We start from the raw sequence: 26,573 nt of genomic DNA on the forward strand, positions 1-26,573 counted from the left end.
ACCCAGACCATTAAAAGATAACACCTGTAATCTTGCGCTTCAACTGACTCCAAAAAGAGAAAGAACACCTTGTCCAAATTAGACCTGAATGAGAAACAGACATTCAGAAAAAGACCTCCTGAGGGGTGATCTCTGTGACTTCCAGAGCGGATACTAGCTTCCAACATTTTCTCTGCCCTAAGGAAAGAGCCGAGGAGAAAAGCAATACAGTTCCAACTTAGAGCACAACTGAGGCCTGACCAAGGAGGCTGAAAGAGACTGTCCTCTTAGCAGCCTAATTCCTAACATCCCGGCTTCACCTTCCTCGGAAATGCTAATAGGAAAATAAAAGAAATAATTCCCAACTAAGAATAACTCACTGACTGCTGCATAAGCTATTGTGACAATTTCTAAGGTCCAATATTCACTGAGTGGCTACTCTGAGCTCAGCACAATGGGAGACCCTGTGAAATATAAAGGCATAGTTCCTACCCTCATAAATTAGTTGGGAAGACTGGATACAAAGACGCAAAGGTAAACATCGAAAAGTTAACTGCAGAAAGGACAAAAAAAAAACAAAACTAGAAATGGGGGACAGCAAAGAAACTTTATCATCTCAGGAAATACTAGGCATTTCGTAATTCATTGCAAGGTTTGTATAATTAATATGACTTGAAAGGTCATTTCAAATTCAATTTTCTGTTACAAAGTAATGCGCTCTTAAAATCTTGTTAAAATTATACTCATTAAGACCTAACTCACATGTGACAATCTCTGTCATTTTTTTACCGGACCACCCCTCAACCCTCTTCAAGGCTTTGTCATCTCTCTAATTCTCTACATACCCCTATCTAATTCTCCACATACAGATATCACACATCTGTCTTTCCTGATGGGCTATTAGCCAGCTCAGGGAGAGGAGAGGCCTTGGCTCCTAAGTACATGGAACCTGGCAGTCAGAGGGGGCTTCACAGTTGTGGTTTACAGTGAATGGAATAAAGAATTTTCTGCCTCTTAAACCCACAGAATCTCTCTTCCTGGAGAAAACACTTAATACATGACTGCTAACTTATTCAAGGATTACCTTTTAATTGGTCTCTCTGGCAGGTAAAAACAGCAATGCTGCAGCAATCAGACATTCAAACAAAAAAATAAAAATAAGGGGAGAATTAGGGTATGTAAGTTACATAGTCACTGATACAGCAGTAGGGCAGTGGGTATCTAGGGAGCATAATTTGGAAATGTGTGGGATGTTTCACAGAGATTGCGGGACCAGGAATGTCAAACATCCTGAATTCGTGGGAGAGTCCTACACAACTCTCCTGCATTCTGTATGATTTTCAAATACTGAGCTACACAGTCATGCTGGTGAAACGATCTGAGTAGAGCCTCATTTGGATTTATATATAAACAAGGATTTAGGCAAGCCATTGAATTTTCTGGGAATGAAACGACCGTGGGAACTGAGAGAAGACTGCACGGTGTTTTGTTTGGAACTCGACGAAGTGCTATTCAGCACTTTGGAAAATCAGGTCCCTGGCTGCAGTGCACGTGTCTGTCCTGCGGCTCCAGGCACTGAGAGCAAAGTGAAGACACACGCCTGTGGACTGTGTCACTCAACAGTGCATGCTGGTTCCTCCCCGATCTCCCTCCGTCCCAAATGGCCACCTCTGTCCCATCACTTCTGACAACGTCCACTGCAGACTCCTGACTTTCAGCGTTTGAGGTCATTTAGAATCTTGCCTCCTTTAGCACATACCCAACCTTGTGGCCAAGCTGTTCCCTGTAAACTCCAGACTTTTCCACGTCCTCAGGTGTTCATCCATGCCATTCCTCCTCCAGATACACCTGCCCCCTTTCTGTGTCTTCCCACATCCTCCTCCAGGGCCCTCCAAAGTGGTCCTTCTGTCATGAACTCTTCCTAGATACCACGTTGCAGAGTGGACTATTTCCCCTGGGACTGCCCATTACAAGTATAGGCAGTTTGGGTACCCGAGTGTGTTCAACTTAGCATTTTGTTTTAGTGTCTTATGCTGTTTTCTCATTGTTTCATGTTTTATTTTTCCCCAAAGAGAATATAATTTTGAGTGCAGGGACCATTACATCTCTTTTTGATACAGAACCTGTTTTGCAAGGTGATTGGCATACAAATGTTCAATAGATACCTATTTAACTGAAGATCAACTCTTCATTTTCTTATTTCAGGGAATTAGGGTCAACCCTTTGCAGAACACCCAAATGACTAGTGAAGAAAGCTAACTATCAGATATGATCTGTTGTAATTAAAACTGTAGGAAACATCAGAACTTTCCATATTTAAAAATTAACTTGAGTCCACAGAAAAGTTCTCAGTTCCCATCTTCAACTAGTTGAAGGTTTAGTTAAACTGAAAGTGGTTGGTGATAAGTTGATTTCTGTCTTGAGAAGGTAGCATGAACCGATTATCATTTACAAGCATTAGTTTTAATTTCTAAAACAGTAAGAGTAAGGCAAAGCAGTAAAATACATTAGCAGTAATAACCCAGGATACATCTCAGTAACAGCTAATGATTATCTTCATGACATGAATCCATCTGTAATTAAGTAAATGAAAAAAGAGAAACAGCCAACATTTCAGGTCAAGAGCTTAAGTTCCTATGTGGGTATGGGTACAGGAAAAACATGGTTAGCATAAAGTAATGAAGAGTAATTCTAGAGCAAACCAGCACAAGTCAACAGTTAACTAGAAATGACAGATATAACTACCCACTTCCTTTATGAGGAAATGCCTCTGAAGAGAGAAACTCAAACAAGAGTGAAAATCACACCCTAGAGATCTTGGTAAATTTGAACTCTGCTCAGATCCTATGTGGCCAAGCTGTGACAAGCAGATGACAGTTCTCCAGGCATGTGAAGGGCAAGACAGACGGAAAGGGCAAAGGAAACAGCACTTATGCTGTGAGCCAGGTGTTTTCACCTTAATTCAGAGGGGAAAGCAACAGCGTCTGCCCCAAAACATTCACAAAATGGTTTGCTACAAAGATGGCACATAACCATGTTCAGACACACTTACAGCACACACAGGAAAAATGAGCCATGCAACTATACTTTAAGAATTAAATAAAGACCACCAAGAAGCTTCTTTCATCCTTCTCATACTGCAATTGCTCTAGCAATGAAAGAGAGAAAAAAAAATGAAGTTTTTAAATAGACAGAGCCTATTTAGTAAGACAAGCTGAGTTGCCGAGAGCTAATTTTCCTTTCTTTCTGCCTGAAACACTGTTGAAGGTGGGACATCTCTAACTCCATTCTGCATGTCTGAGAAGATGCCATTAAATAGGTGTGTTTGAGCATTTCAGATGGATCTGGCACAGACCTATTTCTTGCTCAAAACTTTCCACTCATTCACACAATGCGTAAACTGCAGTGCTGAGATTGAAAACAGGAAAAATCACTTGGCTTACCACCAAGTACTTAAGGGCGTTTCAGTTTCTGTCCGTTGGCCTGGGCGGACCACAGAGAAGATGGATGCCTGGCATGCCACACGCTGTCCTCAGGACACCACCTGACACCCTTACCGGGGAGAGTCGGTCTCATATCAGGAACCAAAGAATTCCAAAATTGGTCAACTCTAAGAGATGCTGTCTGTCAGGAAATATTATAACACTACTCTTGCTCAAGCAAGGAGCACCTTTTAAAGAAATGCGTCACCACCAATACTCTTAATAGCATGGGGGTGATAATGGATAGAAGACCACAGACATCAGTCATGCTTGGAAGAGTAATCCACGACTGGGACCCAATGTGAAGAAGCTTGGGGAATAATTAACCAATTTATTTCATGTACATCTTGTATCTTATGTATGCATAAGAGTGACAGATGATCGAAATCTACTTCTAAAGTCTGACAGCTTTTCAAATAAATATGAAACAAAATTTCTAAGTGATAAGACAGCACTGTGTTTAATTGACAGTGGTTTTCTTTTTCTTCTCTCTTAGCTATATATAAAATAATGGTGCATCTTAAAATTGTGGCATCTTTGATAGATAAAATATGGTAAGTTATGGTAAATACAGACAGATAAACATATATTTATGATATAGAACCAAAGGTACCACAATGAAGTATCCCCCACAAAGGCCAAAAACTAGGGATAATAGGGATTCCCCTTGACATTCAAGCATATATACACTCGGGGCCTGTTAATAATTTCCAAAGTGGATCATAAATGTGAAGTATACATTATTCCAAGAAGAGATTAATTAGGTTTAAATAAAAGCAGGTTCAAAGCAAATGCAGAAAAATTTGTGAGTGACAGACAATACCATAAATATATGAAAAATACTTTGGGTGCATTAACAACTGAGAGAAAAACCATACGCTCTTAGTGTAATATTAACATCTGAAAGAAAAACCATTTGCTCTACGTCTCCCCGTAACACGCTACTTAGGCATCTATTAGCAGAAGAACCGTGGAGTGGATGGACCATAAATGTGACATATGACAGCCTAGTACAGATGTGACTTCTGTATTCCAAATACTTTAGGTGGAAAGCACAAACGGCCTTATTAAAATACAGGGTTTTCAGTGAAATACTCGCAAAGCAATCATGGTAAGGGCAAGAAGAGGCTTCCTCCAGTTCTTAACCAGTGACCATTTCCACAACACGAGCCAGAATTATATTAAATTTCAAAAGCCATTCTAAAAACAAAAACAAAAACAAAAAGCCATTCCCTCTCACAGGGACACCACTTTGCTTCAGATCCGTTCCAAGCTTGACCTTCGGCTCGCTCATCCTTTGGGGAGGCTGCTGCCTCCTATCTCTGCCCAGACCCTTCCCGGCTCTTCTCCACGCGCTGTGTGGAGTCCCTGGCAACTTCAAAGGCCACGCTCCATGTGCGGTCACACCCAGTGTCACCAAGTTTAAAAACGATCGGCTTTTATTGGAACCTTATATACACCCACACTTTTAAAATAAAACCCAAAAGCAGCTCTTAAAATAAGACCGTAAAAACATAACTGAATGTGAGTGTTTTGATAGACAATGATATCTACTTCCTAAGACCTATGTGTCATCTCAGCCAACGGACCATGTGTGCCACCCTACAAAAATGTACTGAACACCTACTAGGGGACACTTCTAATGTGTCACACGTTGCAACCTTAGGATACAAGTTATGTGGTTCATAAAAGCTTACAAAATAATGGAGCATATAAAATAAGTCACACTTAAGCTGTCAATAAGGCCTACTTAAAAACAAATACAAGTGAAGGCTTTAAAAAAAAACATGCAAGACAGTAAAATCCATTTAAGCTGGGAAATTAGAAAGGCTTCAGGGAGGAGGCAACATGTAAACTTCAGCTTACCAATTCTTCTGCTGTGAGATCTTTGAGGGAGGGATAGTAATCATTCTCATCTTTGAATCTATAATAGCTCGCATAATCCGTATAGCAAACATCCGTAAAGTTTTAATGAACTGAAATAAAATGGGAGGAAAACAGAGAGCAAAAGCATTCAAGATGCAGGAAACAGTATGGGTCATGACACAAGGGAGAGAAGGTACAAGGAATGTTCCAGAGAATGGTCCTTTTTGGTGAGTAAGAAGAACAGAAGACATGCTGGGAAGTAGTAGGGGGCCAAATCACAGAAAGTGTTAAACGTGATGCCAAGTAGTTCGGATTTTATTACGTAAGAAAAGGGAGTGATGATGAGTTGTGCCATAAGAGATGTACAGTGAAAAGTATTTAAGGTGACTTAAATGGGGGTTGACACTGGAAGGACTGCGTCTCTGAAGAGATTGCAACAGATCAAACAAGAGGAAAGTGAGTTCTGAACTGGGACAACACCTACAGAAATGGAAAAACACCAAAAAGAAAACAAAGGCACCACTGAAGTAGAACCCACAAACTTGAGTAGGTGTGAGGAGAGTTAAAGAAACTATGCAAGTTTCAGGGTTCGTTGATTAAGAGAACAGCGAAATCCGTCAATACACATAGGAAATGAGTTATCTGGGGAAAATGGTGAATCTAGTGGTAATGGTTTGAGCGTTTCAGTTGAAAGCTCAGCGGGCATCTGAAAATATGGGAATGGGATCTAGGCTGAAGATCTAAAGTCACCTGTCCAGCTGAATCCCGATAATGGGCCAGATCAGAGAGGAAGGAAGCGACCACAGGCTGTCAGAGAATATGAGAAATTGGTTTTGACTCAGCTCTAGAGGAAAATGTGTAAATACGAATGCTTCTTTCTTCTTTCTGATAACAACTCATATTTTATTTTTTCCCCTTACCTACCAGGGTGCTTACATGTGTTCAATTCCACTATTACGATAATCTTTATGTTTGGAAATTTCCTATTCTCCATTTCTTGCTTCTTTATCTTGGTCCTGCCTCCTCATTTCTATTTTACTTTATTGTTTCATTTTATGTGTCCACTACCCCAAAACTATGTGTTGAAAAATAAATGAATTCACCTGAAATCTATGTAATTTCACTAACAATTGTCACCCCCAATAAATTAAAAGAAAAAGAAAAAAAGAAGAAAAAGAAATGAATGAAGAAAGTCATCTCAAATCCTTTGTGAAAAAGGGTATAAATAAATTTACATTTAAAAAGGGTTTTATTTGCAAGTATGATAGCTAACTCCTTATGAACTACAGGAATGTTTTTCTCCAATTAACAATTAAAAGTCTGTGTTTTAAAAGGCAAATTAAGGATTGATTAATTTCATTATAAAACAACTGAGCCTCACAAAAAGATTCTCTCTAAATTAGAACTCCAAGTTACATCATAAGAAAAAAGTTTTCAGGCAAGAATCAGAAACTTTTGGCAAGCAACGTCTGAAAATTAAAGCATCTCTAATATAGTAATACAAAGCCTTAAGAAAGCAAGATTCATAAATATTTCGTTTATATGCTATTTTTCAAAGAGAGAAGCTACTGAATAAAAACGGCCACACAATGACAATTCGGCAATGAATGTTATAACCTCTCCCACATAGGGGTGTTTGTTATATATATGTTATGCATTTAAACTGTGATCTCTTTGTGCTTTTCTTGGTCCCGGCCTAATAGGAAAGCCCCTTTTCCAACCTCCGGGGTCTGCACTTAACACACTATGCTTCCACAAGTCCTGTCTGTTCTATAGACAACTGGGAGTTTGTCCTCTCCCCTGGCAAGCTTTATCGTAAACTGTTAGCTCCTTTTAACTGGTTACCAGGTCTTGTTCTCCCTCCTCACTGGCACAGCTCCTTAAAGCTCAGGCATCTGGAGACCTTACTGGAAAATACGCAGGGTAGATCCGAATATACATACTTTCCTTCTATACCAACTGGATTCCTCCATTCACTCACCCACTGGTCCAAACCAGGAAATCTACAAATCATTCCGAAGAAATATTACCTTTTGGAAAAAACAGCCCTCAGTTATAGATCTCCACGATTTGTCTTAAATGTTATGCCAAGAAAATACAGCATTTTAAATAGCACAGGTGTCCTGGCAATCCCTGCAATGGACACCGTCTCTTAGGTATGTTTTGCTACATGTAAATGTTGGGTTAAGCACTGATTTTTAAACTACCACTTATTAAGGAGGCTATGTACTAGACATTTAAAAGCCACTTTTCACACTTTGTAAAAGGACTTGAGATCGTGTATATTACCTTCATTCTGCAAATGACGACTCAAACTCAGAATGCCACGTATGTTCAAAACCCTGTGGGCGTCTGTGAGCACAATACTACCTCTCTGGATAAGTCTGTTTCCAAAATGCTTAGAGCATCTCCAATCTTCCACCACACATTCAGTGAACACCTTCTACCTGTGGCCTGAGAGCAGGCATCCAAGAAGAGATGGTAGCTGTGTCTTGAAAGCTGAGTAGAGTTAGGCACACAGAGGGGAACCCAAAGAGGTTCCAGGTGGAGGGGAACATGTGTTAAGCTTGATCCACTCTAGGGACTCGGCAGTTCAGCAGGACTAAACACTGTGGAGATGGGAAGAACGGCAGGAGAGAAGAGTGGGTGGGGAGGCAGATGGCAGGTCACCAAGGAACCTGTATCGTGCTAAGACGCTGGGGAAGTGGGGTTTTAGCAGTACCGCGGCTTGATAAAACCTGCATTTTAGAAAGTCCACTTAAGTGTTTTTGACTTATAAGAAAGGCGATTTCGCACACGTTTTGAAAGCTGTTTCCCTCCTGAGCTCACATTACCACTTCCTCAGATGTTCCTGGCATATCTTTTCCTCTTTCCATCGCTGCCCTGCATCACCTCATCCAACAGGCACTTCCCTGGCGTCCCTGCACCCAGTCTGTGCCCCTCTCCTCTCCCTCCGTCACCCTTCTGTCAGCCGATGAGGTTCCTGCTTACCTCGTGCGAGGCCTTCTTCTGGATCCCATCCCGCTGCACTTCCTCTTGTCTGTCCTGCTTCTCCCGCCTCCCTTCCCTGTAGCACCTCCTGGATGATTCCCACTAGCAAAAAAAAATGCTCTAAAGTCTCCCATAAAAAAAAAAAAAAGTACCCTTCCTTACCCTGCAGCCTCTCCTCTTCCAACTTCTTCTCAGCAGACTTGTCTGCACACCCTGTCCCCACTGACTCGCTTCCCGTTCCCTTCTCAGTTCTCTCCAGGTGACAATCCTACCACTCCAATGAAACGGCTCTTTCCTCTCAACTCTAAACAGCCTTCAAAAATGTTTCAAATAACAGAATCAAGTATGTGTTTCAACTTCGGTTTAAAGTAATCAAAACGACGTAAAATGGGATACTCGGTTTCTCAGGCTCCTTAGCCACAATGGCCACAAGGGTGGGTTGTGACCACGGTCTCAGGCGGCACTGACCTAGAGGTCGCTTTTTCAGATGTAAGTCACGTGATGTCACTGCCTGATTAAAATCCTTTCTTCCGTTTCTTACCGTTGCTCTTTGGACAAAAGTTAAACTATTTCTGACAGCAATGAAGTCCCCCTCAGCTCCCGGCGGCTCCCCTTCGACGTCACACTCTGCCCTGCCACCGCACTCTGGTGTCACCTACTTGACTTGGAGTCCCTGCAACGCACAGAGCAACGTACACTGTAAAGCCTTGTTGCCCCCTGTTCCTCCTGCACGAAAGACTTTGTCCTGGCTCTGCCCATGGCTGACCACCTGGTCAGACGGGTGCACCTATGTACTCCTTTGTCATGCTCAGTCACTGTGTCCTGATCATTTCTGTCACGCATCTATTCTGAATTACAAGGACACATTGTTTCATTGTTGGTCTTCTCACTAGACCACACCCTCTGCAGGGAGTGTGCTTCTTTGCTTATTAATGTCTTTCTGCTGCCTGAGACAGTGCCTGGCACACAGTGAGGGGGCAGCACACATCAGATGCTGGTGATGAACCAGCTGACACCCCTCCTTTACATTGACTGACTGATTCGTTCAACATTTACCCAGGAGTTACCATGGGCCAGCGGTGAAGATAAATAAATACAGCAGACTCTGCCCACAAGAAGCTCACAATTTAGTGGCAGAAGAAGAAAATGGAATATAATGTAATAAGTACACCATTAGAGAACTGCTCAGAGTGATGGGTGCTGGCGTGCGGGGCAGCCTGCGGGGTTTCTGCTCCCGCTGCCCACGTAAGAACGCATGACATGGTGAGGCCAAAAAGGAACACCCACGGAGCCAGAGGTAGGGGAGTCATACCACTATGGTCTCTCTGGAGGCTGGATTCACAGGACGTGCGACCTGCTGTCTGCTTTCCTGTCAACCCACCGACTCTCGGCGACTCTCCTCGACTTCCCTCACTCTCCTGCACAGCCGCGGCAGTTATATTATTGGCCAAACGCTCAATGGTTACAGCTGATGGCCAACCAGCCACAGCTGACGGCCATCTACTACCTGAGCCAGCACCTTTCCACGTGAGGCCGAGAGCCTGGAAACTACACTCTGGGGCTCTGTCCCCACACTGCGCAGAAGAGGGACAAGTAACTTGGGAGAGGTGAGGGTGTGGGAGGCAGCTGAAGCCTCCAGGAGGAGAGCAGACCTGAGTTAAAAACAACTGGAGTTAACCTGGTGAAGGATAATATTGTTCCTATAAAGGGATCTACGTGAAAAGAAAAAAAAGGCAGAAATATGTGAAACAGCATGATGAGTGAGAGCAGGGCATGAAACACAGCTGGATCAAAGGATAACAGATGACCTAGAAGGCTGGGCCATGCAGGGCCTCTTATGCCACACCAAAAAGCACAGTTTTGATGCTGTAGCCATCAGGAACTGCAAAGTTTTCTCCAGGATCGTGACATCGTTTAATTTTAGTTCCCTCTGAACCATGCTATGCCTGTGTGGGAGTTAGACTGGAGCGTCACGGATGGGGAAAACATTCGCTCTACTGCTACAGTCTGGAAGATGAAGGACGACAACCTGATCCAGGCAGTGGTTGTAGGAATTAAGCACAGGTAGTCAGAAATACTTCAAAAGCAAATTCAGCTGTTTGGAGATACTCAGGGACCTTGGACAGGGTAGTTTCAGTGTACTGATGGGAAAGGAAGACACATTTCATTCCTCATCCATAGCTGCAGAAATAATAGGGACTGTGGAAGTGGCGGTTAGTAGACTGAAATCTGGCTGCTTAGCGAAGCACCAGGAGAGCTTTTGAAACACTATGGCTACACTGAGTCAGTCTCCACGAGCAGAGCCCAGGAACCATTATGTGGACAAGTTCCTCAGGTAAATCTTACACAGATACCCACATATTTGCTTTCGAGGAAAACTCAACAATGGAGGCAGGTGGGCTAAGAGTTATTAGTGTATCAGACTAAGAGCTTTAGTTCATCAAACACAGATAATTTTATCTCTAAAGTGTAAAAAAGAAATCTCTTACTAAAAACCAGGATTTTCACTACCTGGTTTCCCACTACCAGTCCATCTTAAGTCAGGTCAACAATTTAATTAGTGAAAACTCAATAAAAATGAAGTACCTAAAACAGAACTGTGCAAGATACTGTGGGGAACACCAATAAAGAACATGCAGTCTGCCTCAGGGGCCAAAACCTAATGGAAATCAGTCAAAAATTTTGGAGTGCTAAGAACAAGACAAACAAATGAGAAATAAAAACTCATAGACACAGACAATAGTTTAGTGGTTACCAGAGGGTAAGGGGGAGTGGGAGGAGGGAGATGAGGGTAAGGGGGATCAAATATATGGTGATGGAAGGAGAACTGACTCTGGGTGGTGAACACACAATGGGATTTATAGATGATGTAATACAGAATTGTACACCTGAAATCTATGTAATTTCATTAACAATTGTCACCCCAATAAATTAAAAAAACTTTTTTTTGGAGTGCTGAACAGTGTGGAACCAACCCTAGGTAACCGGAAGGTCCGAGAAGACTGCCAGCTGTGACTTCTGTGCCTCTGGCCCCATCTCAACCTATCAAATTCTTACTCTTTAATGTTCATTTCAAATCCTATCTTTTTTATGAAATCTTTCCTCTCTACAGAGATGTGCTCTTTTCCTTTGATTGTCCAAAACACTCTACTTCTAAAGCACCTCAAAGGGTCTGGATGTTGGGCGGCCGGATAGCTCAGTTGGTTAGAGCATGAGCTCTGCGTGGCAGGGTCGCCAGTTCAATTCCCACATGGGCCAGCGAGCTGCGCCCTCCACAACTAGGTTGAAGACAGTGAGCTGCCGCTGAGCTGCTGGAGGGGCGGCCGGATGGCTCAGTTGGTTAGAGCGCGAGCTCCCAACCACAAGGTTGTGGGTTCAATTCCCGCATGGGATGGTGGGCAACTAAAGATTGAAAATGGTGATGACTTGGAGCTGAGCTGTGCCCTCCACAATTAGACTGAAGGACAACAACTTGGAGCTGATGGGCCCTGGAGAAACACACTGTTCCCCAATATTCCCTAATAAAATTTATTTTTTTAAAAAAAGGTTCTGGATGCAATCTTCAACTTGTGTGTTGGAGAGGGGGCGCTCCCCATACATCCGAGCAATTGTCGGACACCAGCTAGGCGTCCTACGAATTAAAGATAGCATCAGATTCCACAGATTAAGGGCTCAGTCCCACAAGACTGCCCCCACCCACCCAGAAACACACACACACACACACACACACACACACACACACACACGTTTTAGATCCCATTCACAAGTCCAGACTATTTCCTGTGCTTCTGACCAACAGGCTATAGGCAAGTGGCTCGAAAGGCCCCCTCCACAGCCCTCTCCTTGTATTCGATGAATTTGTTAGAGCAGCTCACAGAACTCAGAGAAACATTTTACTTACTAGACTTCAAGTTTATCATAAAAGACATAATTCAGGAACAGCTAGAAGGAAGAGATGTATAGGGTAAAGTATGTGGGAAGGGGCACGAAGCTCCCATGCCCTCTTCAGGTGTGTCACTGTCCCCAAATCTCCACAGGTTCACCAGCTCTCTGAACCCGATCCTTTTGGGTTTTTAAGGAGGCTTCTTCCCTAGGAGGCATGATGGATTCAATCACTGGCCTGCGATGAGCGAACTCAATCTCCAGCCCCTCGCCACTCCCTGGAGAAGGCGGAATGGTGGGGAGAGACTGAAAGTTCCACCCCTCTGACCACGTGGTTGGTTCCTAGATCCTTAGTAGACCAGGGATATCCAACAGCCATCTCATTAACATAACAGAAGACTCCTCTGTGCTGTCAACGCTTAAGGAATTCCAAGGGTTTGAGGAGCTGTGAGCCAGGAACTCAGGAGGGTGAAGACCAAATATGTATTTTTCTTGTAAATAACGATATTGCAGCCATATTTACTCCTGCACTCTATCACCAAGGTACGATGACTCCTTTTCAAATACTAGCCTTTTCAGGACCGAAGCAAACAAGTACCATCCGCACCATTAGTCACCCGTCAAATTACTTATTGAAATGGATTAGTCTTTTCAGTTCCAAGGCATGGAAACCATAGACAATGAAGCTCTTCAGAATCCCTACCCACTTCTCCTAGGTATGTGTGTTAGTGACAGGTGCACCATGACCTTGACGTAGTGGGAAATGGATGAGATGCCGTCACAAGGGAAGCTGACACTTTTAAATTCCTGGTAACAGAGTACTTGCAGCAGGGAGTCAGAGAGAAACAAGACCCAAAACAATCCTGCAACATGCATAACATTCGTGAATATATCACCCTGTTCCTCAACAACTATCTTGCCTTTCTTAGCATTTAACATTGAGAACTTAACACAACATGACTGCTTGTTGAAATTCATTGTTAAAATTTCTACATCGAGGGGCCTCGCTCTAAGACTTACAAGCACAGAAAAGTCAAACTAGGAAACAGGCAAACTGAAGGGTGAAGATTTGCTACCCAAATATATCTTTTGTTTTACCAAAAGTTCACCCACCCTTTTAAGTAGTAACCTTTCCACTTAAATTATTGATTTATACACAACTGTTCAACAGCTTTCCTCGGTTTAAGTAAGGCCTCTCCATGACCATCCAGGCACACCTTTCTGGATACGCCCACATGGTGGGAAAATATTAAAAACGTATGACCATGTTCACTATTTCATTTTAGTCTTTTCCTCAGCCCGCCTGTTCTCTAAAAGTCACGATTTAGGGTACATTACCTCAACCAAATGACCTGGTCTAAACCTGAGAAAAATCCTGCCCCCCGTGTCCTTCCACTACTGCATATGGGGAAAAAAGTAATAAAATGTCACTGCCGGTCTGCTATCAAAAAAAGTAATGGAGGGGAGAAGCAAGGAGGAGGAAAGGTTGGTCCCATGGAAGGGAATGGGAGAAGGAGGAGGCAGAGTGAGGGTGAGAGGGAGACACTTTAAAACAGAAGAGGAGAAAGAGAAGATGATAAACTGGCCCAGGGCTCCCGGTTCTGAATACCAAGTTCCAAACTCAGCTCTCAATTCTGTTTCCGACCTTGGGGAAAATTAAGCTTGTGGAGAAAGTGCCTTACAGAACCTAGCGAAAAGCCCGTCCTTGTTACTGATAAAAGAAAGACTAAGTAAGACTACGTATGACACACACGTGTGCGCGTGTGTATACACACACACACAGTCAACATGGTACTAACAAACGCTCCAATTTTTTGGAATGGTGTTTAACTCAAGAAATGAACATCATTTAGTGCCAAACCTCCACCTTTACCCTCCCCGCTTTCTAAACAACACATTCCATTCTCACATTTGCCTTTTGAACGTTTTCCCTGACATTGTGTCTTCAGCATAGGCCACTACTTTAACTAAATGCCTTATTCTTGAAAAGGAAAGTAGAATTCCACCTCCCTTAAGTGTCCGTGCCCTGGAGGCCCTCACCAAACAGTTGGTCTGATCCCTCCTCTCGCAATTAGCCTTCCTGCATCCAGTTATATTTTTAATTTCTCCAACCTCTATTCTTTCCTGCTGCTCTTCTCTTGGGCCCTCTCCAACATACAGTATCTCTTTGTGATAAAGTGACAGTCTAAATTCAATGCCTTGTTGTCAAGTCTGACACTGAGACACAGATCGCCGACTCCCTGCTCTGACATTGATACTTCAGAACACACAGCCTTGAGTCAAAATGATACCAGCCGCCAAATGACACTGGAAACGCGTATTGTCTACTTTCCATTGATATCTCAATTTGATTTTAGAACTGTAATTTTTTAGGGTTGTTTATATTTTACAAATCCATTTGGAAATGTGGTCTCATACGTTATGCTGACAGTTCTCTTTTTACATATATATCAGTCTCTATACAGTCACACTTCCTTCTATATTCTAACCCATACTTGGAACTCAACAATTACATGCTCAATGACTTTACTGCCCATATTTCAACAGTATCAGTAGGAGTCACGCCCAAGACTAAATTCCAGCTTGGCCATTTATTAGCCATGTGACCCTCCCCAAACGACTTGTCTCTCTAGCCCTGAGTTTCCTCCCTTCTTGACATGGGGATGTGAAAACAGGTCAGGCAAGGAAGGCATGGAGAGCATGTAACAGTGTCCATGCCTGCCAACCATGAAGGCTAAACGAATACCGCTCCCCTTCTTCCTTCCACTTTATAAAAATGTGTTTAGTAAAATATAATCCATTCGAATTTTTTAAACTAATGCTGACAAGGTGAGAAATTGCAAAGGAGAACCTGGAGGTAGGCAGTCTATACAGTACATTAGCTTGGGGCTCTCTTGATTTGGTTTTGGTGGGAGAGGAACAAAATCATCTATTTCTTTTAGCTGCTTTCTGTCCTCTCTTAAAGATAAATAAAACATGGTAATAAGTAAAATATCACAATGTAACTCCACTTTTTAGCCCAAGCAAAAGGTACTACCAAAAAAACAAAACAAAACAAAACCACCTAATATACTAAATGTGTGTTCCGTCGGTGAAGAACCCAATCGCCTACCCTCCAGCACTGCTGACTATTAAGTTTCCTCCAGAGTTCACTCTTAAAGAAGTGAATCAAGTGCATTTTTGATATCTGTTCATCATAAGTTAATTTCAAAACAGAGATAGCCTATCCAGTCCAGTTCACCTAATTGTATTGCTTCTCAGATATTAATAATACAAAAAAAGAATTGTTGATTATGGCAATTAGCTCCAACTGTGAATTTGTGATAGCCTAAAAGTATGTTATGTAATGTTAATTTGGCAAAAATATCTTCGTGATTTCAGGTTTTAGCAATTTATTGTTGGACCAAAAAAGTTCATGATTCTGATACTTTATTTAGACTCTTGGGAACCATGAAGAATGATTTTCAACAATTATCACATTTGTATTGTAAGGATCCATTTCTCTAATAACGCTAAAACTTGGAAGCCATTTGTTGAAAAATATTCACTAATTTGGATTCTTCGATATTTAAAAAAATCTTTTCCCTCAGTACAAACCTATTTCTGAATTAAGAACTTTTAGTAATATTAATGCTTCTGTGACTAATCTCATTTGCAATTAGAGAACTCTTGCCTCTTCAATTTTTAAATACTCTCTTGAAATCAAAGGATTTAAGGATAGATTCGTGTCTGTGTAAGCCATGTAAATGACTTTTGGACTTTTAGAAAATTGTCTGGTCATGTCCATTCAACAACAGCATTAAATGGCTCACTTTTAAGGCTCTCCTGCAAAACAACTTTAATTTGATAATCAACATATCCATCTTTAGAAACCTCACAACTAAATAAATATACGTTATTTGACATTTCCACATTGAAATAAACTTTTCTCAACATAGTCTTTAAAAAAGTCTTTTATTTGATCCCCAATAATCACAAAACCTATTCTTTTTGTGCAAAATTGAAAGTCTGTTCATCACTCAGGCTAGAATAAAATAATGTGGAATCTGCTGCCTATATAGTTAGCATTGAAGAACTAATGATTTTAACACGTACATCATTAAAAAATATTTGCACATTAGCAACTAGTAGTTTTCACTTAACACCTCTATAAACAAGTTACATACACTCTAAACATATATTTAAATAAACAACCCAATTACATTCTAGAGCTCCCTGCAAGAATGTCTCATATAGGAAAGAAATATACTTATCTTTTAACTAATGTTGCTTTTGCCTAAGGGGCTGCTTCAAATCCTCTGTGAAATGAGGCGAGGCAGACACACATAAATGGAAATAAAATTATTCACATAGCAGCTATTTTTATTTAGGTGATGCATTAAGGGTGATTGAAGAAAGAAGTTAAAAGCATTTATCGGGGGCACTGGTGAGTCTCAATATGGACGAGGCAATATGGCACAGAGGTTCTACAGCATGGGTACAGAGACCAGACACCTCAGGTCAAATCCCAGCTCCACTATTTTCATGTTAGTCTTCATCAGGTTACTCAAACTCTCTAAATCTCAATCTCCTCTTCTGAAAATGGAACTTGTAAAAGTACCTTCCTCTTTGCGGTTTTATGAGGATTAAATGAGAGTACCCATGTAAAAGCACCCAGAATAGCACCTGATGCTTAGCAAGCATTCAGCAAATGTGAACCATCATCATCATCATCATCTCATTGTACTGCCAAAAAAATAAAAAAGGACATGAAAGTAGTTCATTAAATTCAATTCTTCCATACAGTAACCAAACCAATGGGCAGAGCCCAGGCCAGCTAGTGAACCCCTATATTCAGACCATACACTTGTCACCCCAAAATTGGATTTTACAGCCATAGTTAAATGTGAAGAAGCCACATTCATATCAAAATTCATTCAGTAGTGTCCAAAATAAATCAATATAAACAAATCTGAGAGGAGAAGATGTGGATAGTCCACTGAAGATGGATTGTCAAACACTGAGGAGAAAATGCATCATTATTTTGAAGAGAACAAGCATAAATGATGAGCAAATACTATTACCTTACACAAGCAATGACCGCTTGTCTTATGACAATTTTCAATAACTGCACATAGATCAACCTTAAAAACATGTAAAAGAGGAAGTTTTCACCCTTAAAGGAAAGGACCTTATTTTTATCACAAAATGTCCGGATAATAAAACGATAAAAAGTTGTAGTGGAATATAAGTTGGTTTTTTCTGCCTAAGATGAATCTCCTATTAAAAGAGAGAACTCCTTTTTCCCTAAGGTTGGTTTATAATTAGAAACTAGATTTCTCAATAATTCAATGACTGAAACCTTTATTAAAATCAAATGTCCCTTTTAATTAAATTGCTTCCTAATATGTAGGCTTTGCTAGGCAGATGTCATCTCTACAGATAATAAAGCCTTTATATATTATTAAATGAGGTTTTCCCTCTATGTTCATTCTTTTTTTGTTGTTTTTTGATTTGACATTCTAACAGTAATTAATTAGTGGTAAACCTTTAAAAAATATAACAAATTGCTAATGTATTCCAGTAAATGCTCTGATTTGTGTAATATTTATACTGTCCCTATTTTCATTTTATCATGAAAAATGTTCAAAATAAAATGTTTTACTGTTCCATATCTCTTTTTGAAAATTCTCATTTCAAAAGAATACAGCTGGTGAGGGGAAATGTGTTCAATTTTATAATAGCATTAAGAAGTAATAGGATTTGAAAACCTAAAGAATATAATTGAGATATGTACATAAAATTGATATTAGGTTCAAAAGCTCTTGCCAGAAACAATGCATTCATAATATAGGCTCATCCAAGCAAATATATGAAAGATGCATAAAAATATGGCAATTGCATTTGAATTACTTAACAATTTTTACCTTTAAGTATTTGTTTAAAAGCAAAAAGTAGTTAAATGACTAACTATTAAAGCATCATGTTAAATGCTCTGGAATTTGAAAAACCCGAAAATACATGGTCATCAAACCTCACTTTCCCTATGGGTACCACTTTAAATTTAGTGAATTTCATTAGCAATAAACCAAAGAAAGTACAACCATTGAGTATGTGATTGTTGTGTGTGTGTGTGTGTTTGAAATCACATATTCCTCCATCACTTCACCATATCCACGATGTTGTCGGAAAAATGCTTTATCATCACTTGCTCGTCACTCAGAATAAATGACAAAAGCAAGGCAAAGTGGTTTAAGTGACTTATTCAAAGTTACCAGCCAATTGTCAGCAATTTCACTTTTTTATAAGGTTTCTGAGCTTTCTAGTTCATGGGGGGGAGGGGCAGGGTGCGTAAAACAACGCAGAGTACCATCTGAGAGATAGAGCATCATCTGAGAGAAAAGAAAATGCACTTTACGGAGACTAACATTCCCAAAGGAGATGTGGGAATATCTAAATCTGAAACAGCACTAAAGTCTTCCAGAAAAAAAGAAGGAAAGGACACAGGACCCTTCTGAATCCCAAATCACTAACCATCCAAATAAAGAGTAAAGTGCAATCTCTGGATTGTCCTCCCTCGGGCCCACTCTCTGAGCTGCTGTGTATTTCTACCTGGAAACAGATTTCAGCTTTCATAATGCTTTCAAATTGGCTTTTCTTAGCAAACGTCTGCACTCCTCAGGCAAGGCCCTTAAGGTAACTTAATCCTTCATGAATTGCTCAGCGGAAGACATGCTGATTCCCAACTCCACAATTAATTCTTGAGCCTTTTCTGTAGTAAGAGTTGCGAAGAAACCCCTCACTATAATTTAGATTCAGTATGTTCTCTTGAAGGCTGGCAGGACAAATAAGAGCTTATGGAAAGAAAGACGATGCTGGGGGAGGGGGACGCAGCGAGAGCGCCAGAAAGATGCTGGTCCATTCCAAGACGAGGCAGGGATGACAAGGCACCTGGACGACCCACGTCCTCGTTCACCCGGCTCCCTGCTGCGCCTCGGTTTCTGTGACACACGCCTGGGGCTGTGACTAGGTGCCCGCGCGAACACACCACCTTTTATTCTGGACTCCCAGCGAGGAGAATGGTGGGGAAGCGTGGCTGGATACAGCTTCACCACAACAAACGAGGTCTTTCTGCTCGTACCCCGCCTCCCCTGCTAGGGGCAGGCGACGACAGTCTCGAAGAGCAGACAGCTGAGAGGAGTCGGGAACCGGGGTGAGGAGGGGAGCATCTCCGGGGGCGGGGGGGAGATAAACCCCCGAGCTGCGCGGAGAGCCTCGGGGAGGCAGACAGGAAAAGGAGGGGATGGGAGCAGGGGACAGGGGACGGGGGACAGGGGACAGGGGACAGGGGACGGGGGACGGGGGACAGGGGACAGGGGACAGGGGACGGGGACGGGGACGGGGGACGGGGGACGGGGGACGGGGACGGGGGACAGGGGACAGGGGACAGGGGACAGGGGACGGGGACGGGGGACAGGGGACAGGGGACGGGGACGGGGGACAGGGGACGGGGACGGGAGACGGGGACGGGGGACGGGGACAGGGGACCGGGGACAGGGGACAGGGGACAGGGGACGGGGGACGGGGACGGGGGACAGGGGACGGGGGACGGGGACGTGCGGGCGCCCCGCGGCTGGCGGCCCGCCCGAGCTGGCGCGCACGGCGGGGAAGTTGGTGCTGGGGCGGACCCCCGCCCCTGCCTGCGGCCGCGGGACGCGGAGGAAACGGCTTTGTATGGCAGGATGGAGGCGGCCGGGGGCCGGCGGCGGGGAGGGCGGGGGCGGAGGACGCCCGCAGCCGCCGCCACCCGCCCGCCGGGGGCCCGGCCCCGCGCTCCCCCCGCCCCGCAGCAGCCCCGTCCCCGCCTCGGGCGCCAACGGCCCGCAGCGGGAGGCGGCCGCACGCCCCGCGCTCACCTGCCCACGAAGTTCTCGAGCACCGAGCTCTTGCCCGCGCTCTGGCCGCCCACCACGGCGATCTGCGGCAGCTCCAGCAGGCAGCTCTGCCCCAGCGCCGAGAAGGCGTCCTGCAGGCGGTTCACCAGCGGGATCAGCTCCTCCATCTCCCGGTTGCCCATCTCGCCGGCGCCCGGGGCGGGCCGCCCGCTGGTCCCTGCTCGCCTCTGCGGCCGGCGAGGAGCCGGGGCTGCGCCGCCCTCCCCGCAGCTGCGGCGCCGGGTTCAGTGAGCCGGGTCCGAGCCGACGGCGGATCCCGCCACCCGCCCGCCCGCTGCCTGGCTCCTGACAGCTAACGGCCCCCAGCGCGCCTGCGCCGGGCGGGGGCGTGGCCTGGCTCCGAGACCCCGCCCCCCGGCCCGGCCCCGCCCCAGGGTCGCCGCCAGACACCCCGCAAACGCCTAAGCAAACGTGGAGTCCCTCGTGCTTACCCGCTCATCACTGTCCCTCTCCAGTCAACCAAGCTCATCTGTCCTTTGTGACTCCCCACCCCACTACTCCTGCCAATCTCTGCCCTTCTATAGGGTCCATCAATAACCATGGACTCTGCACCCATTCGGTTAAATGTAGCAAATTGAGAAGACGTGCATGAGGTCCTGTGCCTGGTGATGGGGACACAAAGAGAAATGGTCATGTTTCTCTCAGCCTCTTGGAGGATTCCTCCTTTCAAACATCCATAATCCTCAGGATTTCATTCTTACCTGTCTCACACTTTACACTCCACCCCAGGATTTTCCCACGGCTGTAATTCCACATCTGGCTAAATGGCTGGCCCAGTTCTCTCTCTCCTGTGCCTCGGGCTGCACTTCAGTCGCCCTGGACCTCACAACCTGAACGTCCCACAAGTCCCTCTGACTTAACTTATTCAAAACTGAACTCACTTTTTCTAGTCTCCACATTCAATGCTGTAAAGTGCCCTCTCACCCTAAAAAGAACTGTATAAAAATGTCCATATAACGAAAGAAATAAAAACAACCCAACTGTCCATCAAAAGGTGAATGACTAAACAAGTATGATATGTGCACACAGTGAAATAACCTCATTGACGAGTGAACTTCTGAGGCAGCAACAACATAGTTGAATCTCAGAGGCATTCTGTTCAATGAAAGATGCCAAAGTACATATGGCATGATTCCATTTCTACGAAGTTCGCGAACAGGCCCAACTATGCTGTGGTGATAGAAATCAGAGCACTGGTTGCCATTGAGGGGTGGACATTGACCGCAAGAGGCATGAAGACCTTTGTGAAGGTGATGGGAACGTTCTGTGTCTTGATTTGGGGGCCACATTTGCTGAAATTCATTGAACTCAACATTTCAGGTCTGTGCATTGCATTGTAAATTATACCTCAACATTCTTCAAACAGTAGAAGGAAAAGACAAATAACACTGAACACATCATCGTCTCCTCTAAAGTGGACTCCTACTGGCATGTCTGCCCAGCATGGCTTTTCAAAGAACCATTCCTCTGCCCACCACAGGGTGGTAGCCAGAGCACCATGAAGACAGAAGGGTATAAAGGTGACTAAGTGTCCTGGTCACAGCCTCTTACCCAGGGGACACCCGCCCTAGCTGTGTCAGAGCCCTTTCCAAGGACCATATGAGAGACAGACAGAGAGAGAGAGAGAGAGAGAGAGAGAGAGAGAGAGAGAGAGAGAGAGAGAGATTGAGATTGAGATTTGACTTTGTCTGAGTGACTGAAGTACGGTATATGTAAAATCTCCAACTATGGGGAGTAACATTTCACTGACAGCAATGATATGCAAAAGATGCTGGTTTTCGGAGAAAGAGAAGAATGAAAGGACACAAAGAGAAGAGCAGAGGGAAAACAGAGAACAATCCTAATGGTCCTTGTGTCCCCATTCTAGTTCATTTCTGATGTTCAGTTACAACCCTGCCATGAGTTCCACGAGCCAGCCTCCCTCAAAAACTTTAAATAAACCCCCCTTTACCTAACCCCATTTAATTTGTATTTCTTTTACTTGCAACCAAAGAATCCCAACAAACGTATCCTCCAATGGGGTCCCTATGTCAGCAAGAATCCTGGCCAAGTCCCAATCTGGGATCTGGAAGTCATTCTACAATAGCTCCCTTTCTCTCCCTCTCCCTCATCCCCTATATCAAGTTGGTTCCCAAATCAGGCCCATTCTACCTCCCTAGAACCTCTCTCCTCTTCTTCATCTTTTCTGCCAGTGCCTCTATTTGTTGAACAGCCACCTTCATCTCTGCTTCCCATGTATACAGACCCTGAGTATATTTTCATTATCGCACTTGACACATTGCACTGATTCTCCAATTTTTTTCTTTCCACTAACAAGGAGGGCAGAATAATGCTCCCCCCTCCCCCGCAAAGATGTCCACATTCTAATCCCCAGTACCTGTGAATATGTTACCTGACATAGAAAATGGGACTTTACAGGTGTGATTACATGAAGGTCCTTGGGATGGGAGATTATGCTGGGTTATCTGGATGGACCCCGTTTAATCACATGATCCTTAAGAACAGAGAGCCTTTCTTGCCGTGTCAGAGGGAAATGTGACTATAGAAGAGTGCTCACCAACGTGAAACTTTGCTGGCTCTGCAGATGGAGAAGGGGGGCCACAAGCCAAGGTTTGTAGGCAGTTTATAGAAGCTGGAAAAGGCAAGGGAACAGATTATCACCTAGTGCCTCCCGAAGGACCACAGCCAGGCTGACACCTTGATTTTAACCCAGAGAGACCTGTGTCGGCCTCTAACTTAGAGAACTATAAGATAATAAATCTGTGTTGCTTTAAACCCCTAATTGTGATAACTCATTGCAGCAGCCACAGAAAACTAATACCACTAATGGCAAGCTCCTTGAGGAAGAGCTCCATCTCTGTGATTCTCAGTGCTTAGCACCTAAGATCAGTCTTCCGGGGACAGACATAAACAAATGATTACCCAATGTAATACGAGTTCTAAGGGTGCCATGCACTAACCTGTGTCTCCTCAGACTTCGTATGTTGAAGCCCTAAGCCCCAGTACGGCTGTTTTTGGAGTAAAGAAGTAATTACGGTTAAATGAGGTCATAAGGCTGGAGCCCTGATCCACTAGGATTCGTGTTCCTGTAAGAGTAAACACTGGAGTGTGCTCTCTCTCTCTGCTCTGTGAGGACACAGTGAGAAGGTGGCCGTCTGCAAGCCAGGAAGGAGACCTCACCAGGAACTGAATCAACCAACATCTGGACCTTAGATTTCTCAGCCCCCAGAATTTGGAGGCAATAAATTTCCGCTGTTTAAGCCACCCAGTCTACAGTATTTTGTCATGGCAGCCTGAGGAGACTGAGACACAAGGTTTGTGTAAAGGACAATGAGATGGAAATCAGGTGGGAACAATTCAGTACAGGGTCGTGGAAAGTTTCAGAGATGATTCCTGAGTTGACCTGGATGAATACGTCCTGCATTTGCCTATGTGCTGTGAGGACACACAAGATTCAGAAGCACCAGCCCTGCCTTTGAGATGCAGGAGACAACGCTGCCATGCATTTGACAGAGAACATGTCATCGTGATACAAATTCGAATTTCATGTGCACTGAAGTATGCATGTCATCTGTATGCTACAGAACTTACTTCAAGCCAGTCCCACCCACCTACTTCAAGAAACCATCCTGAACTTCTCTAGCTAATTGCTTTCCTTCTGGACTTCCCATTTCCAGAATTAGACCTGCAATACCATGGAATCAGGAGAAATCTAACACACGCAGGAGCACTCAACACCTTTTCCTCCTAAGTTATTATGAATAAAACCAATAGCAAGAGAAAGCTTGAAAGGGAAAAGGAGAGGGGAAGTTTTGACAGCGACATAATCTATGCCTTTGAGGGGGGATAGCAAGCTGAAAAGAGGAGCCTGGTCTGCCCCCTCCCAGCTTCCTGACAATCACCTCAGCCTTGTTTCAACACCAAGTAATTAATGCCAACTCCTGCTCTCTCACTGTCACATTGTTTCCATGCCACCTTTCCAGCAAGGCAGAAGATTCCTGAAGATGAACAGTGTTTTTTGGGCTGTCTAAGAAGTTAGGAATTTTTATAAGCATGTCAGAGCTCTTATATCCAAATGAGAATTTTCCTTCAGGGTCATTTTGAGAAGAGCCTAATTTATTGCAATAATAGTGTATTTCACACAATATCAGTGGTACTCCTCCTTTGAAATTGATGGACCTCACCCAAAAAATCAAACCCAGTATTCCACAGTCACGCATCATTTTAGATGAACAGAATATATTATCCATGTTGCTTGCTCTCCTACCTCATTCACAGAACTTAGCACCAAATGACGTTAGCTAATTCTAAAAATTAAATCTATATAATACAGATTATATAATATATAGATTATATACATATACATACATATTACACATATATTTTTAAAATATGCTACAGGCTGAAGGCCTAAGAGAGGACTTAGAAAATTTTGGAGTAGTGAAAACATCCCCGGAAAAATATTTAACCTCTCAAAGAAGAGCACATACCTGAATATATTAATTCTGGAATTCATGTGTTTTAAAAATCAGTCCTATTACTGCAGAGTCACATTTGATGCATTTCCCACAGGACCTATCTCAGTGCTTAATAAATATTTATGAAGCAGAACTGAACCAAAACATGAAGCTTTTGTCATGTCATCCATTGTGAGAATCACTGGGTAAATAATATTATTACCGTCTGTACAGTTTAGGACCTAGTCAAGTCCTTCAGTTCTTTCTCCAGAGGTTTATCTTGTGGATGGATTTTCGAACTTACCACAAATCAGCTTGTCTGCAGGCATCTTGTGAGTTCCGTTAAACCCACTGAACATCTGATATAGACATACAGACACTCATTACGAGCCATTGTAATTGACACATATCTCTTAGGGCTTCTCTCCTTTAGCCTATCGTGGTGGTGAGAAGGTAAAGACTTCCAGTTTTATTGCCCATATTTTTCATCAGCTGCCATCAGGAAGCAAAATAACACTGAAAGAACCCCTCCAGTTTCCTACCCCTATCACTTCTGTCAATTTGAGATCCAACAGATGGAAACTCACCAGTAGTCTCATGAAAGCATAGCTAAATAAATCCACACAAAGGCAGAGAAGCAAAAGCCAATAGGCGACTTTATGGTGTTAAGAGAAGGGTTAGGAAGAACTCTCTACATCACTTACGTCTGATGCAACGGCCAGTGTGTGCTTCCTTATTAAGTATGTATAGCTGTGTTCTGCTGTAAGAATACATAACCCATATATTGTAAAGCAGAACAGGAATCACATAGGGTTCTTTACAAAGGGAAGGTCCCCTAGTATTTTTAAATTATGAAAATCTCTCTCTTTCCTTATATACCACATGCATATAATTATAATAATAATGTAATAATACATTATATACTAGGTAAGCTATAAATGCCCATTTGTTTATGAATATTTTTCAATGATACAGAGAAACACTATGAATATTAAATTTAAAAAGCAGGGTATAAAATTTTACATAAAGTATTATCATATTTGCATAAAAGACCATGTCTAGGGAAAAAAGCTGGAAAGATATGGGCCCACAAAGTTAATATGATTCTCTGTGAGAAACCATGGGAAAAAATTATGGCCCTTTTCCTTTTATTTCTCAAACTTTCTACAAGGAGCACGTAATACTTTTACAATTTAAAAAAGTTTAATAAATGTCATGTGATTGAACCATAATAGGTGTACATACACACCAGTTTAACAACGACAAAATGTTGCATAATGTAAGGTTAAAATAACCACAAATAGAAACAGGGGAGTCCACAAGCTCCCCTACCCCAAGCCTTTGCCACTCACTGGCAGCTGATAACTGGCTAATGATCACTAAGATTTTTACATGAACAATACTTCTTTCCGACTCGAAGAGCAGAAATGTCACAAGCCCGGGCCACCATGGTGACGTGGACGATCATTACGCAAGAGTTCATTCAGTACGTCAAACTTCATACTATCCACAGTTGTGGGAAAGTAATTACATGAGCTGAATTATGTTGGCTTTAAGGATCTGCCATAATCTATGGTATCAATAGGCCAGACATAAAAGGTGACGTCTTGTTTGGATACATTTATATGACATTGTAAAGAGAGCAGAGCTAATCTATGATAGAAAGCAGTCTGGGGCAGAGGGTGGGGACAGGAGGCACATGGAAACTATATCTTGACTGTGGTAGCGGTTACATGCTTGTACATTTTGTCAAAACTCATTACACTATACGCTTAAAATGGTGCATTTTGTTTTACGTAAATTATACTGCAATAAAAATAAATAACCGATGGTATTTATAATACACTTCTATATGACATGCAATGGTAATACAGAGGTATTATCATGACAGCATAATGGTAATAGCATGATATTATGATGGTCTCAGTCTTGGGACAACCATAGTAACAGGCAGCCATAATCCAAAATAAAAATATACCTTC

At 43.0% G+C, this 26,573-nt stretch overlaps 1 protein-coding gene across 6 annotated transcripts in view; it reads right to left on the bottom strand.

Annotated features, from left to right (window-relative positions):
* The window catches only part of DNM3 (dynamin 3), a 397,977-nt gene extending 377,530 nt beyond the window's left edge, over positions 1-20,447 (bottom strand). For 2 of the 6 annotated variants that reach the window (XM_081025371.1, XM_081025375.1), the window contains exon 1: positions 20,096-20,438. In XM_081025371.1, the coding sequence (XP_080881497.1) occupies positions 20,096-20,256 (161 nt within the window). In that variant the 5' untranslated portion in view covers positions 20,257-20,438. Of the gene's footprint in view, positions 1-20,095 lie in introns of all 6 variants that reach the window. The other 4 variants (XM_081025372.1, XM_081025376.1, XM_081025373.1 and 1 more) reach the window with 3 other exon arrangements.
* Between the last annotated feature and the right edge of the window lie 6,126 nt (positions 20,448-26,573).

Source organism: Rhinolophus hipposideros (assembly GCF_964194185.1).
Source record: "Rhinolophus hipposideros genome assembly, chromosome: 19".
Lineage (NCBI taxonomy): Eukaryota > Metazoa > Chordata > Mammalia > Chiroptera > Rhinolophidae > Rhinolophus > Rhinolophus hipposideros.